This window comes from Simochromis diagramma, unplaced genomic scaffold (assembly GCF_900408965.1).
Source record: "Simochromis diagramma unplaced genomic scaffold, fSimDia1.1 OVJJ01000557.1, whole genome shotgun sequence".
NCBI lineage: Eukaryota > Metazoa > Chordata > Actinopteri > Cichliformes > Cichlidae > Simochromis > Simochromis diagramma.
The window spans coordinates 1,733,730-1,750,247 of record NW_024387156.1 but is presented as its reverse complement, the minus strand read 5'-3'; the positions used below and the strand labels follow the sequence as shown (position 1 = coordinate 1,750,247).

Here is a 16,518-nt window from a genome sequence, read left to right as displayed (position 1 = left end):
GCTCAGAGAAAGATGATTCACATTTACAACAACTTTTAAAAAACAAACTTCTAAAGCAACATCTCCACAAGAATAACTTTGCAATGACGAGTAGAAACAGAATAGTTAAGCAGTAGTAGTAGTAGTATGTACAGTACATCTGATATCTAAGAGTGACATGGAAACTATTTCAGATCGAGCGGCGACTGAACCGAAGTACCCAACCGTTGAGGATCTGAGACGGCTGACAGGTAAAGACTTCAGGTGTGGTAAGCACAAGGCCACAAAGATGAATCATTTCACAAGTGGCCAGTGGCCTTTTTAAACATTCATTAATTACTGAAATATTTGCACAAACTTAATGCAAGGTGTCGTCAAAATAAAAATCTGTACTTCAGCATTAAGTGAGAGTTACCTGGTTTAGTATTCATTATGGGAATAACTAGCAAAGCAATTTAAAAGCTTTGCTCGATGTGCCGAAATGTAATTATTATGGGAAAAAAACTAAAATTCAGTTTGGTATGAAATCAAATTGAATTTTGATTTCATTCATCTGAAATGTGCTCCACTTTTCCCACCATGTATGTTGCAGTACACTTTCTAAAATAACAATAAATTTTGATTGTAGACTGTAGGAAGTGCGGAGTTTGTGTTATACATTTTATAAGCTTGATGAAATTTTTTAGCATTTTACCAAATCTTTTATTTGGATTGTTCAACCAGCTTTTGTGATTCATTCCAAAGTCATAGCTATCCCAAATGATTATACTCCCCGTCGCCCAGAGTTGAGCTCTTATTTTGACGACACCCTGTATGTCCTGAATCAAGTGTAAAACTTTGGGTTCATTGAAGTCGACCACTCATCTGCTCAGTAGACATTCTCTACAATCATTGAGGAATGATGGAAATGTGAATATTCTTCTGCCCTTCATGTGAAATACTCAGTAGAAAGATGAACAATGAAAACTAAATCGCTGAATAGAATCTGATCTAACTAGCAGACACTGATGCTTCAATACTTTTCTGTACAGATCGAATTTGATGAGTCGGTCTCAGCCATTCGCAAACCGACACCAGGGGCCCAAAACCAGCAAAAACCTGAACTGTGGTGTTTTTTATTAAATGTCCGTGCTCACTGGTTTTCTTATAATGCCCAAAAAATCATTTCAAAATGTTAAACTGTGGCAAAAACAAAACCCAGCAAAATGCATTTTAGTGAAATGCACATGTTTAAAATACTTTTAGTCTAATACATACTAGAATGTAGTATGTGACATGGTAAAAAGGTAGGAAATACTACATAAAATGTTAATGATTAAATTTTGGGTGTTTTACTCATTGAAAACACTACAAAAAAACCTGTAATTAAAGTTAAAATAGAAAAGCTTAGAGTTCAAAATGAACGAGAAAACAAATCGTTGTGAAGGAAGTTTCTTTTAAACTGTCAAAGATACTTACAGGATGCGTACATTCTGTTTTGTTGCACTACAAACGCTGGATCACACGTGACGTCCAGTGAAATGTACGCTAAACGTTTATCGGTGTAGTACTTCTTTATAGGAAGTCACTGTGGGCATGTATAAGAAAACCACTGACTGCATCGGGACATTGAAATGCAGATATTTTTGTAACTTATGTATTTATACTTTCTAGTCCAGATTCAAAGGTATAATTTGTAGTTGTGCAATAACTGACTGCACTTCTAGACGGTGAAAAACCAATTTATGTGGGACCCAGAAGAGCTCTGCTGATATGCTGAGCAGATATGTTTCTGTGACTTCGGGCCAGTAACGGGGAAACTTGAGAGATTCTGTCTCCGATGTCCATGCTGTCGGATACGGTCCTTTTCCTCTGCCAGCCCGATCGGACAGTCCAAAGCTCTACAGTAGTCCTAACGTTAATCTACAGCTCCAAGCATGGTGACTGCGTGCTGATCGCCCACGGTGGGAAGCAGCAGCAAAATGCTTCCCTTCTTGTTCAGCAGCTCAGAGGCCTCAGTGCAAATACAAACTACAGCTCTACAACCACAGTCTCTAGCTTCTAAACTGGCCTCAAACACGCCGAGCGGCGACGGATGGCAGCGTGGGTACGGCGTTCCCCTCGACTCGTTTGTGCCCTCTTGTTGTACAGACCTAGCAAACATTCACACCGCTAGGGTTGATCACGATAAAGTTCGGATAGTGTTATGATGATGATATTTTTCTGCCGTAATTTGGAGCAGAAATCTGAAAAGTTCCTCATTTTTCACTTCTGAAGTTTGGCATATGCAGCCATGATGGAAAGATGACGTAAGTGTCTCCAAACATCCGATTTGTGCTCATCTTGGGTTCGCTCTTTAGTGAATGTTTGCTGGGTTCTTCCTGTGCAGCAGTCCTGGCAGTTAATTAGCAAGCTCGAGCCATTGGGGTTTTTAATTATCGACGTGTGCGGTAGGTGTGGCAGTGCGTAACGATGAAATCTACCGCCGCCGACTCCTACGCCCCAAAAAGCCAGGAAAGCTGCACCGTGCAAGACGACGGGCAAAGCAAAACCTGAACCTAAAACAAAGGTTTGAAGGGGAGAAAGAGGCCAGTGTGCTTGCTGGTTTTACAGCGACTCCTGAGATTAAAAACATAAATAAAAATGAAAAACCACTGACTCCGTTCCACCGACTCGTTGCCTCAACAGACGCAGCTTGTCAACGCTCCTCCGAGCCCACGTTGGTGTGAGTCAGTCCAATTCAGAGGGCAGGGCTGTGGTTGAACATGTTGGTCAGTCAGTGAAGGCTCCTTAAGGCAAAACTCCATCCCATGCTTTAACACCAATTCAAAGAAAGAGACTGATAATAGTTTTCTCTCGCCCAGATGTTCTATGTTGTGTTTTTTTTGTTTTTGATACTGATGATGAAGCGAGTCTTCTTCTGCAGAGAATGGATGCCTGAAGCACAGGAGGTTGGGGTGTGTTCACAGCCTGCAAGACAAGCAGAAGGGTTTAAGCACAAAGGGAGGATTTAGTCTAAAGCACAAAGACATTTGTTTGGATCAACAAGAAGATGATGGATGCAGAGATAAATTCAATTTAAATTTAAGGTCAAACTTTTTTTTATCACAGATTAGTTTCTGAGGTAGACAGCTATCAAACCATGGCATTTATATTTATACACTTAAAAAAAAACTTTTCTTCATAACAGAGTTTAGGGTTGGCCTGACTCAGACCTGACAGGGTTCACTGAAACTAGTCAAAGATATTTAACCACTTCCTCTAGAAAGTTGTTGCTAATCATCATTGGTACCAATGAAGATTAGCAGGGTTCTCTCCGGGTACTCCAGCTTCCACCCACAGTCCAAAGACATGCGACCTGTCCAGGGTAAACCCCGCCTCTCGCCCTAGGATAGCTGGAAAAGGGTCTAGCCCCCGCGACAAAGATGAGGATGGATGGATGCTCTAAATCATTTTCTATACCGTGAATAACCAGAAAACATGTCGCGAATCGGGACGAGCCCTGATACTTCGGGTTGGACTCACGTCTGGAGGTGTCCTCATTATGTCTTGCTGGCATTCTCGTAGATGACGTCCGAGGTGATGGACTGCTGCTTTTTCTTCTGCCACATTAGCATGACGCACTGATGGATGAACACGTACTGCTCCTGCAGACAACAAACACCCTTTGATACTCACGATCACAAATTCAGGTCATTGAGGGCACGTTGGCACAATCCAGTTGACGGTTTCTAAAGTGTGGACACTTAATGACTTCTTCAAGTAACTGTCTTATTTACACATGTATGTGTTGGTGTGATGTGCCAGTGTCTGACCTCAGTCTGAACCATCGACAGGCGATGCGATCGCATTTCCGACACCATGCCCAGGATGTCCACATACTCATGCTCTCTGATGTGCTGCATCAGGCGATCCAGAGCGATGAAGGTCCCAGTCCTGCCGACTCCAGCACTGACACAGACAGGCGGCATCATTAGAAACCAAATCGCTGCTGTCGCTAGTCCTCTAATGGACATCATAATGGCCATTACATCATCTCTCTAATTGCATTTTTATGGCTCAGACTGTCAGGAAACGAGTCGCCTTCCTGCTCTGAGAAAATCAAACCTGCAGAAATCAAACTCGGATAAATAGATTCACTCCGAGGAAGAATGAGGACATCTACCCGCTCATAAAACCTGAACGCAAACTGGGACGTTAATGGCAGGTGGGTCAGTTTCCAGTAACGGAGAACTGACTCAGTTCTGGTTCTAATACAGAAGCAATATGAAAAAACATGGACCTCATTGGCTACCAGAAAACACCAAGAGGAGGACTTTTTATGTCTCAGTTACAATAGAAAACCATTAAACATCTGTCGAGCACATACCCATCTGTCAGAGTCTACATGGTTCCAAGTATTTCTACCAAAGAAACGCTCCACGGCTCTAAAAGTTTTAAATGACATCTAAGGAAGTTGGTGGATTGAGGGTTTTAGGAAAAGCCATGAAATACAAGATGATGGGGTTTGAATGTGACAGATTTACACGATTTTTAAAATACCAGGGAGTCTAAATGATCCAGTCCGTGGTTCTAGTGTTAAGATGGCTACACAGCTCCACAGATTACTGGTCCTGAAGTTAGAAACACTGAGATCAGGGAAGGGCTACAGAAAGAACCTCTTCAATGATTCACACATTCCCACAAACCACCATTTCTTCCTTTTAAATAACCCCAATTTTTTGCCACATTACTAATTCTTGCGCTTACTGGTTCCAGGCGCTAGGACCTGGGTTTGGTTTTTTACTTGATCCAATTCCATCGAGGATCCTAGAATCTTTGCAACCATCCAGAAAATCCAGCCCATGTTTGTAGAACCATTAATAGTGGCATATATTGTGCACTAATGTTTTATTTTGAAGACATTTGCGCATTGCTTCTCTGTTTAAATAATCAGACTGCACCACCACTGGGTACGCTGTTTCATTTTATTTCATTTAATGAGCAGGAATGACGAAAAGTTTCAATAATGGTGATTTATTTTAGATTTTCCATGTATCCACCAGAGGACGCTAACAGATGAGTCACAGCAAGATAAAATATCTGCAGATGTTTTTAAGGAGTGGCCTTACCTGCAGTGGACGATGATGGGGTCTTTGGTCCTGTTGGCCTGCTGGCGGACGATATGGACGAACTGCAGGATGCTCTCAATGGCATTTACCGTGGGGACGCCGTGATCCGGCCACGAGGTGTAGTTCAGGTGGAGGACGTCCTGACTCTCATCAGCCTGCAGGTGGCAGTAACAGTTCACGTTCGATAAATGCACTAACTGGAAGCTTTTGTCAGTAGCCGTTTGGAAGTCAAAGAAACTCACATATCCAAGTCTGAACTTCCTGATGATCCACTCTGGAGACTCGCTTTCAGATAGCAACTCTACACTGACCTCACCGTACATCACAGGGTCCTCATTGAAGGGCCAGTAATGATCACACTTCACCTGAAAACATGAAGAAAATTACGGCCACAGTTAACAATGACCACCAGGGGGCAGAATTGTGCAACTTCTGTCATTTTACTTTATTTTTTTTAAAGAAATTTTCGTCTTCAGATTCCCCCCCAAACACAAAATATTTGTGTGTATGTATTTTCCCCTTATTTATACTAATTTAGAAATATGACATTAATAACTTCATTATGCAAATAAAAAACACAACATCTTATTTGTTTTTATTCTTCTAATTAAACAAGAATCATTTTCTGATCTGATGAAAGGTGAAGATGGTGATTCTGTGCTGAGCCGTAGGTGGATATGTGTAATGTGACTGTCTGTTGATTGTGTTAATCACATTACTTGTGCTCAGTCTGAATAAAACACCAATAAATAAACACCAAAAAATCAGAATCCTTCGAAAACCATTTTTAGGAAGTATTTGCTACTACAATTTTTCTTCAAAACATTATTTATTAATCAATCTTTTAATACTTATTCTAATGAGTCATCTTTACGTGTCTGTCTATTTTTACGTGTCTGTTATTTTTTTGATTTAAGTATAAAATTTAAAGCGGCTTGAAACCTCCAGATTTTCCACTTACAAAGAGTTAAACTGATTAAACATAAAGTCTCACCCGGCGCCGTTCACTGCACTGTGTGAGCATGACGATGATCGGGGATTTTTGCTGCAAAACCATCTTCCAGAAGTCATTGCGGGTCTCAGGCAGCGGACCCTGCGTGGCGATGTACTCTTTATTGTGTCTGTAGCCCTGGAATCCAAACACAAGCACAGCTTTACAGAAGAAAAAAGTAATTCATGCAAAACATGGACTATAAAAGAGATGAAAAACAAATGGATGCTAATTCCTCACGTTTGTGTTGTGGATGTACTCACGGGTATGTAATTGGCGTTGATGTAGTCTGAACCTTCGTCATTGTGCATCGAGATCAGCTTCACCCGACTGAAGTCATCTTAGAGCAGATTTTCTCTTGTTAGTCCCAAGATAAACTACAGGTCGTCACCAAACAGTAAAACTTGCCCTCGTACTCCGAGGAACACAAACGCTCACGTGACTTTAGAATCAGAAAAAATGAAAGCTCTCCATTTCTATAAAAGCACTTAATAATGGCATCTTCACTGTAGTGGTGTGCGCTGGTTTCAGAATACAACTCTGACGAGCTGGATTTTTAAGTCAGAGAAAAAGCACCGCGAGGCTCCATTTTACACATTTATTACAGACCGTCTAATGAAAATAAATTTTCTCTGGGCAATAAATCAGTAAAAGTGGAGGCTCACGGTTGATTTTATGGTTTCCCCATGATCAGCGGGTTGCTTTCAGTCCGGCCCCGCCTTCCTCTTTGTTCTGATGATCTTGTGTATTTTTTTTATCTAGATATTTAAATCTAGATATATACATGTTAGTGCAGACTCACAGGGGAGGATGTTGGTGTATCTGTTCTTGGGCCTGTTGATGGGAAGGTCAGCAGCATCATGGGAAAGATCCAAACCGATGCTCTTTAGATCCTGGAAAAAAAAAACATCAGTACTAAAATTAAGGATGAGGATCATTTAAATCTGAGTCAGATTTTAAAATTAAAATGCTCTTAAAAAGCTCCGAGGTTATGTGAGATGTAAAATGGACCCAGGGGTCTTCTCCTCATTTCCTGTTCCTGTGCTGGATGTTCATATTAAAAATGACCAGAGTGTCTAATAATCAGCTCAGTGCATGTACACAAATCCCTGCAGCCTGTTCTAAACAGCGTTTATCACAGTTTTTCCTACTCTTGGAAATGTATGATGTAAGAGAGGGTAGACAGAAGCCCCACCCACCTCCTGTTCAAGTTCAAAACAAGTGATTTGACTTGTTTCTGTTTGTGAGTGTTAGAAGAAAGCTGGTTTAAATGAAGAGGAGCTAAAACGGGTTGTTTCAAAGAGCGACTGAACTGAAGCTTGGCATCAGATAAAGAAGGATTATTCTGAAGTGTGAATCATGCATAGCTGCTTGAACAGTCAACAGTAAAAAATGCAGGTGGAAATAAGGGGAATGGATCCACTTTGAATAAATGTATAATACTGGGTGTATCATAAGTTAATCAGATTTTAAAACGCTGTATTTTTTAAGGAATTCAAAATTTTAAAATACCTGGATGAATATAAAGTTTTACATAGAAAACTTTATATAATGTCTGCATGTGTCTCCCTCCAAATGAGTGGCACGTGTCCATACGACAGGAAAACCCATCCCATGCTCTTGCGAGCACGTCTGCAGCCACCACTGTTGCCATGCTACCTACCAGCACGAATCTGCTCTAACAGGACATGTTTTGATTGTTACTTGTGAACGGCCGTGGAATAAAGCACCCTAAAATCAGATGACACACCCACTATGCAGAAAAAGGTTTAAGCCTCACTGCAGTTTGAGCGCTAGAGGAACATTTTTAAAAATTTGATTTCATTTTCAGTTTTAGTTTTTTGTGCTTCAGTTTAGACCGTATTTATTTATGTAAAGAAAAACACAAAATCAGGCGCCACATGATAATTAAGCATCTCGCTGTTTTCCCAAGTAAGGGGAAGTGTCGCACAACACCCTTGAAAGGCACACCCATGCATCTGAATAAATATATAACTAAAAGACATATTTCATTTAAATTGTAAACATTTAAATGTTATGTGTGAACTGATGAAATATGTAAGATCCTGCTCACTTGCTAACGTCAGGCGATGTATTAGAGCAGCATTCACTCCTGCTGATCTAAATCAGACTTTATTTGCAGACTTTATTTCATCACTCACTAGCCTAGGAGCTTATCAAGGTCATTTTGGGACATTTATTCACTTCCTCTTTTGGTTTTTCCTACAGAAACGTCACCAGAACCAAAGTTAAATGATATAAAAAACACAGAGGGTTTCAGATGCTTCCCTCTGCTTCTCAGGACAAACGTCAGGCCTGTTGGTCTCAGAAGACGTGATTAAAGCTGTACCTCGAATTGCAAGGAGAACTTGTAGGCAGAGTCCTTGCTCATGTCTTTGAAGAAGGCCTCAAAGTCGTCCAGCTGCACAGGGCTGAAAGCACAAAAAAACACACTATCAAATGGCTGACACCCACCACCGCCTTTACATTTCGCTTTTAATCTCACCGATAACGAAAGCTCCAAGTCCTACGGGCAGATGTTTGCTGCACAAAACCTTTAATGAGCTCTAATGTTGGACCTGAAGATCTCTTCACCCCAAACAACCTGCAGCTGGTTCTATGAAACCCTCAGGCTTGTATATTCAGTTCACCTCACCAACATTTCTTTAGCTCACACTGCAGCAGTGTAGAAGCCTTGATGCTGTCAGCTCATTTATCCATGCGCCTCACTGGCCAGCTTGCCCTGTGCAAGTCATATTTTCAGCTATCACAAGAGAATAACCAGCGCCTGATTCAGAGTAGCTAAGCTACAGCTAGCTTGCTAATGTCAGTTTTTTAAACTGGAAAATTTTAAATTAAGTAAGTTTAAATAAATTAGTCAAGAAAAATAAAGAACAAACTGCTCTAATACAATCCAATTGCCCTGAATGACAGATGGGCCTATGTCTATACAGCACCAGCTCACAGGTAGGCAGGTAAGTAGGTAGAAAGAAAGAGAAATAGGTAGGAACATAAATAGGTAGGCAGGTAGAAAGTAGGAAGGACATAGCCAAGAGGACAGTTAGGCAAGATGGGACGGAAGAAGGCAGGTAGGTAGATAGGAAGATGAGAAGAAACGTAGAGAGGTATACGTGGAGGTAGGAAGGGAAGGTAGAAAGATAATGAAGATACAAAGGTAGGTAGGCAGGCAGATAGATGTAATTAAGGAGAGAGTTAGGTTAGGCAGTAGGGGTGCAACGATATTCGTATCGATATTGAACCGTTCGATACAGTGCTTTCGGTTCGGTACGCATATGTATCGAACAATACAACATTTGTAATTTATTTTATCAACTTTCCTTCCGACGATGCTGTCTGTGTTGAGCGCTCAGTGAATCTGCGTTCGACTACTCCGCCTAGGCTGCACTGTCGAGCGCAGATCCACTGAGCGCTCAACACAGACAGCATAGTCAGAAGGAAGAGCGCAGGGCAAGCTAGCAAGACACATGGACCTCCCCCACCCTCATTCAGATCTGGCGTTTGGAATTATTTTGGTTTTCATGTGACGTATGACCCTGAAGGTAAGCGAGTCATGGACTAAAGTAAAACAGTATGTTGGATGTGCCATGCAATGCTCAATTACATGGGTGGGAACTAGTGTGTTAGCGCAGTTAGCTCGTTAACGTGTTGGCCGTCTAGCCCCACACACGGGGCGATCGGCGGTAGCTCGTTAATGGAGATTTGCCGTGTTGTGGCGTTAAGGTCATTTCAACGAGATTAACCTGAAAGCACTAGTGGGAACACAACGAATATGACTGCACATTTACGCCGACATCATCCTAGTGCAAAGACCAAAACAACAAGCATGCTACTAACTTTAGCCGAGTCATTTAGACAGCTGTTAGCACATGATTCTCCTTATGCTGCTGAGAATATAGCCCAGAAGAAGCGGATAGTATAGCTTTTATTTTGGAAAGAGACATTTCTCTGTAATAAACTCTCTTTTCCAAAGATGAGTGATTCCTCAATCAGATACAGGGCTTGCAATATCGCTAGCCCGACGTCCTGGAGCTAGCGATTTTTTTCAGTCGGGCTACCAAAATCTATCTCTGCCCTGCCCGTCGGGCTATTGTAGGAAGGAAAAATATATGTCAGTGCTTTTGCATTCTTTCAGAAATGTAGCTGGGTAATTATGTCATTGGCATCTGTGAGCCACTGTCAATATGTGACATATTGAAATCGCGTTTGAATTTGCGCTTGTTTTTTTGCTTTCACTTTGCAATCGTGCGAACTGTGTATAGAGAGCGACAGCACTGATCTGTGAGTGATGATAATTTGTGCACCAATTCCTCTGACATCGTCTTATTAATCGTTAGCTTACTATGCAAACATGACAAGTGAAATCTCCCGCAGCAAGCTTAAACATGTGAGAGGTTGATCGCGCAGAGAATCGCTGAGCTTATGTGAGTGCGTGTGTAAAAGCAGCAGGATATATATATTTTAGTTCTGCTGAGCCAAATAAGACAGGTCAGGGTGAAGAAGTGACAGACAAAGAAAAGCTTACCACAAAACGGAGAAGTTATGACAAATCAGACTATAAGGCAAAAAGAAAGTGCAGCTTTATGGTTTCATGGACAAAATAATTTCTGTGGCTGCAATATGACGAGCTATATAACCAGGGCTGCACATAAGTGGTCCGCAGGTGCGCATTCGCTGTCAAAATAAAAAACACGCACAACGGTTAGGGTTAAATTTAAAAACTGTACTTTTGAGTTAAAATATATATTTATAATTTTAATAAATGACAAATTAAAAAGGCATGAACATTTTTTTGTATCGAAAAAATATCGAACCGTGACACCAAAGTATCGAACCGAACCGAACCGTGAATTTTGTGTATCGTTGCACCCCTAGTAGGCAGTAAGGGAATAACAGGGATTTGGGGAGGGAAAGGGTAACATAGGTAGGTAGAAAGGAAGGTAGGAAGGGAGTCAGGAAGGTAGGCATATAGTAAGGCAGGAAGACAGGTAGGGAGGTAATTAGGTAGGAAGGTAGATAGGTACTAGGAAGGTGGTTAAGAAGATAGGTGGATAGATGGCAGTTTGAAAAAGTTGGACAGTATCAGAAACGTCAGGCTTCAGACTTCTTTTACATTTGTTGATCACCAAAAACTTTGCATTGGTTCTTAAAACACTGTTACAGGTAACCAGCATAAACAGGTAATTAACACATAGGTACTACACTGCACAGGGAACACTTACTCCATAGTAATAATAAGATGGAGCAAAAATGTATCTGTTGCCACCTAAAGGTCGAAGTTCTTGCAATGCATTAATGGGTTCATCACTAAGGTAAAGCATGAGCAATTTCATGCACCTGAAATAATTTATTAACAAACCTTTAAACACCCACAAAAGTCAGAAATCCCTCTGAGTACACAGTTAATGTTGGTTCAATTTCTCAGGAGACTGCTGGATAAAACTGTTTTCTGGCTGAAGGATGGTATTAGTGGTGAACACACGCACACACACACACACAGAGAAAGATGAAGCCCACAGGCTGAAAGCTGCATGCAGTCGTCGTTACCTTGTTAGCTTCCGTTTCTTTAAAGCAGTCTTGCTCCTATAAAATACAAACATGTCAAGTCCTTGTGATGATTTCTGACCCCTCCTTCATTCACATCATTAGCTCATGTTGGGCTTTGACCGATGCAGGTTTTTACCCCTTAATGTAGCATCTCCCCCTGCTGTGTGGTTTGTTTTCAGTTCGTTTGTAAATTGCTCATTAAACCCAAAAAGCTCCAGCAGAACAAACACGATCCAGAGGTTCAGTTCAAGGACTCCAATTAGCTGAGGTGAAGCCTAGCAGACAGCTAGCTGCTACACCTTCCTGTGTTTCCATATACCTGACAATCAAAGAGGCCACACCCCTAATAATAGAAATTTTAAGCCATATTACAATTTAAACATGTGGGTTATAACAACATATAAAATTTCACCCCTAACAGTTTCATATTTGTCTCTGACTCCTGATATGTGCCCCACTTAAACTGCTAAAATCTTCTTCAATATGTAATAAGTATGTAATAAGTTTAATACAGTTGTTATGAAGGGGAAATCACCTATAGAGATGAAAACAGTTTGTGTATAAGGCTGTAAGCATGTTTGTTTCTGCTGTAAAGTTTTAACAGTCTAAAAAGTTGATTCTGCTCATGTAGATGTAGCGTAGTTTCTTGATGATAAATATCCAAACTGTCATGACCATTGATCAACAACCACTGATCAAAGACCTTTGATCAATGACAACTGATCAATGGCCATCAGTAACAATCACAGTATTGTAAGATGGTGACAGATGTACCCTTAGGCCCTCTCTTCAATTCAGAGATGGTCTTTCCCTTTTCACGTAAATGGCCTCCTTGACTCCCCGCTCACACCAGTGTTCCTCCCTGTCCAGGATGTGTTCATCCTCATCATTGAAACAGTGTCCACTGGCCTGTAGGCGTAAACAGACTGTGAAGTCCTGCTTGATGAGGTAACTCTTCTGTGTCGTGCCATCCACTTCGCCAGAGGTTGTTTGTTTCCCTCAAGTATAAATCACAGCAATCCTCCTGGGACTTAACAGGGTACACTATATTACACTGTTTGTGCCAGGGGACCTAATTTTTGGCGCAGTGTGTTCAGAGTAAAATGCGTGTCGACTGTTCCAATACTCCTGACACATAAGGGATCGCTAAGGGTTTTTGCCTAGGCAGCAGTTGTTCTTCTCTCCTGGATCGCCTGGAGCTTTCGCTCACCATGTTAGAATACTGTGATTGCAGCCTCTGCTAGAGATGAGAGGAACTGGAGGTTTTCAGTGTTTGTGCCTATTTGCGCCCCAGAGGCTGAAGGTTCAGACTTTAGTTCCACAGTTAAGAGTCATGGGCAGGTAGAATATTCTATTTAAAGCATTTCCTGTATACATTTCTTGAATTATGGTTCTGTGGTTATTATTAACACGAGAAGTTATTCAGTTTTAAGTCATGTCCTGCTGAGTAAAAGCCTTTACTAAAATATATCCAGACTTTAAGTGGAAATAAATGGTCTATTTTAGATCAAATTTGTGAACTGCCACAATGCTTAAAATATTAAGACATTTGATACTGTAAAACACCAAATATCTTTCTTAAAATGTATTTAAATGTTATCAATAATCACTTCATTTTTACTGACAAAAATTAGAAATATTATTTCTTTTTTGGGCCTTTTTTGATAGAAGCAGTGAAGAGTGACAGGAAAGCGGCAGGAGAGAGAGGGGAACACATGCAGCAAAGGGCCACAGGTTGGATTCTATTTTATTCTAGACTAGATCTCACATTTCATTTTTTGGCGTGAACAAAATTTCCAGGTTATGATGAATGAGCAAATATAATTGCCTGTTTTATGATGCACCATGGCAACAATAAAATATTTCACTTGCTGGGCCCACGTCCTCATTTTAGGTTTGACAGTGTTTTAGTGGGTAAAAATGAATGCTTTGACATGAATTGAACTGTGGTTTGGGGAAAGCCTCGAAGGGGACTGGCGATGGCTCCCGGGCCTGGCAGATGCCCATGTACTAAATAGAAATGAAGAAGTTAAAGAACTGAGAACAAGAAGGGAGGGAGGGTGGGGCACGTAAACCAGAATGAACAGCTTGCAGAACTGGGGGAACCTATATAGATGACAACCGGAAGGAGCATGTTTGGAGGCGTGGTCCTGCTCCTGAAATTCCGATAGATAATCTCCAACTAAACTGTACATTAATTATTCCAGTCACTTACTGAATTGCATAAAAGCACCAAGTCATTTTGTTTTGGATTTAGTCCCAGATAAAATGATGGGTTGTAGTTTTTAGACATTTTTGCCTAACTGAAATCTTATTGAGGTTGCTATTCTGTCATATATCTACGCAATAATAAAAGGGCTAGGGTTATGGTTATGGTCTATCTTCAGTAAGATAGATTCACACAAATCACTTTTGCATATAACGCCAGTACCGAACCCAAGCATCGGTCCAACCCAACAAAGCAGAACTTCAAAGTAAGTCGACCCATCAAAGCAAGACAATGTCATGCTCACAAGTATCGTCTTCATCTAGATCTGCTACCTGCTTAATGCTACAGTCACACTAAGGAAAACAAACCATGGCACAACCTGAATTACTGCAAAAGTGTGCAATGAACTTGCCTTGCCTCTGAAATAATTTTTGAATTTGCTTTGGAAATTTGCTTTGGAAAAAAGGGACCAGGTCTGCAACCATTCAGTCAGTTGCTGGCTTCAAAGTGTCAACACAGCATTAAAACAACAAAAAGATGGAGTCAGTCTGCTACCAGTTTACAATTACATTGGGTCAAGTTGGCAATAACATGCAATCTGTCTGTGATAATACGGCAATTAACTGGGATACATTTGCTTAAATTACAAATCTGTTGCAATCAACAAACACAGAAAATAAAACAAACACATTCATCTCATAGATTTAAAAATAACACAAATAACACAGCAGTTTACCTGTACACACAAGCTTGCTTTTATGTAGGAATATAATCAGATTATAATCAGCTGGCAACCAATTGAGTTGAGGTCCTTATTACAAAGTGATGGATTGTAGACGAATTGCAATTATCAGTGCAGACTGACTCAGACTTCAGTATATTGGCAATCTGTCTGCATTTATACATTATCAAGATCTTATTTGTCAATCTTCTCCAGTTTTTTTGAGAGTGATTGCAGTCAGTCCGAGTTGGAATACGACCGTTTCAAGACAGGTTGCTTCCTACCAGGCGACCTGTACAGTCATCTTGTGATTGCCCAGATTAAAGGTGTTACACAGTTAACCTCTGGATTACCCAGGAGGTCAAGGAGGTCGCCGTCCTATTTTCACCCTAGTGTGACTGAGCCATTAAGTTTCTCCACAATCATGCATCTTCTGTAATTTTTGCTCTTCATACTTCTGTATCTACATTCAACCATTTAACACAAATTGTGTTAAATTGGGCCAAATTTCCCCCTGAATCACTCATGATGTCCTGAAAGTTCCTTGGTTTACAACCAAGTTTTCAAACATCAAGTGGGAGGAAATCTGGAGACGCTAAAACACAATCCGCTAGTTCATCTTGATCCATCAACATGCACATCACATCTACAATCTATGAGAGAACAGAAATCACAACTGAGTAACAAAGAGACTTCTAAAGAGAAAGTCCACAAAGAGAGAGACAGGGAGCATGCAGACACCAAAGCCGGAGTTAGCATCGAGAGTTCGCTTCATGCTGAAGTACATCCAACATGTTAGTAGAAATACACTCAATGTGACTTTGAAGGTGTAACCACAGACACAGCATTGCAAGACAAAGTTCAACATGTCAGAAATTACATCTGACTACCTATTTACCTCGGGAGTTCCCTGTAGTTTCAAAATGAAGTGTCAAAATGCTAAAGAAAAGTCTGGTGATGTTTTATATATTAAGTTTGATATATTTTTGTTCTTGTCAACAAACAGTCACATGTCCAATCCAACACTGAGTTTTGTCTCCTGCTAGCAACTAACACTAAAGAAAACATTACAAATAAAAATAATTTATAACACAAAAAAACCTAAAGGGTTCCAAAATGGATCCCTGAGGAACACCAGATTTCATATTCACAGAAGCAGAATTGCAAGTGATCTATTTATACATCTAAAGATAATATTTTGTTCTTGTTTTTTTTCTTTTATTTGACTGTTTTATTTGATATTTATCTACATATAAACATGAATTAGTAAACATGAATAGTAAGAAATCCCAGCTGATTATACTAGATAACTTAAAAATGATCACATTTGTTTTTTGGTTTAGTCCCAAATAAATTGATGAGTTAGAATTTTTGTGAGCATTAAGTGTAACATAATGCTATAAACACACACCCAAAATTGTATTCAAATTTGAGGACTAAAGGCCATGCATAAATAAAACAGTAAATCCCTGGTGACAGAAAAATAGATCTTGAGTGCATTTGTAACATAAACTATGTATTGTGCTGAATTGAGGTAGCGGTTCTTACACAATAAGTACCAAACTGAATATCCTGAAGCTTGGTGGCGACGTGGAGCATGGATTATTGAAGAAACCTGTTACATTTTGGTTTTAATTCATTTTAAACTTGCAAAAGAAGACAATGGCTTTGCAATTAGGCTACTTCATTCAGTCATATTAAATGAATGTGTCCTGGAAAAACAACACAGGCCTTGAAATGAACCCTTGTGAAAAACTAGATTCACTATCTAATCTAAGTAAATTTGCTAGAATTAGAGAACCATCACAGGACATTTTCAGCCACACCATCCCTATGCAGGCGTGGTATGCAATGAAGGCACTAGTTTCTTAAAAGATAAATGAGTGTATTTTGGCTATAGAAGCATGGATAAAACTCAAGGAGGAGCTCAAGGTGGTTGAATAGGTCTATTAATGTTGTACTT

At 40.3% G+C, this 16,518-nt stretch overlaps 1 protein-coding gene across 3 annotated transcripts in view; it reads right to left on the bottom strand.

The window, feature by feature from the left end:
* Positions 1-672: 672 nt before the first annotated feature.
* The window catches only part of ptpro (protein tyrosine phosphatase receptor type O), a 43,246-nt gene continuing 27,400 nt past the window's right edge, over positions 673-16,518 (bottom strand). For 2 of the 3 annotated variants that reach the window (XM_040048400.1, XM_040048401.1), the window contains 10 exons: positions 11,626-11,661; positions 8,411-8,492; positions 6,863-6,953; positions 6,324-6,400; positions 6,064-6,198; positions 5,312-5,434; positions 5,070-5,224; positions 3,774-3,909; positions 3,484-3,605; positions 673-2,928 (listed from right to left, as the gene is read on the bottom strand). In XM_040048400.1, the coding sequence (XP_039904334.1) occupies positions 3,501-3,605; positions 3,774-3,909; positions 5,070-5,224; positions 5,312-5,434; positions 6,064-6,198; positions 6,324-6,400; positions 6,863-6,953; positions 8,411-8,492; positions 11,626-11,661 (940 nt within the window). In that variant the 3' untranslated portion in view covers positions 673-2,928; positions 3,484-3,500. The remainder of the gene's footprint in view (positions 2,929-3,483; positions 3,606-3,773; positions 3,910-5,069; positions 5,225-5,311; positions 5,435-6,063; positions 6,199-6,323; positions 6,401-6,862; positions 6,954-8,410; positions 8,493-11,625; positions 11,662-16,518) is intronic. The other variant, XM_040048402.1, reaches the window with a different exon arrangement.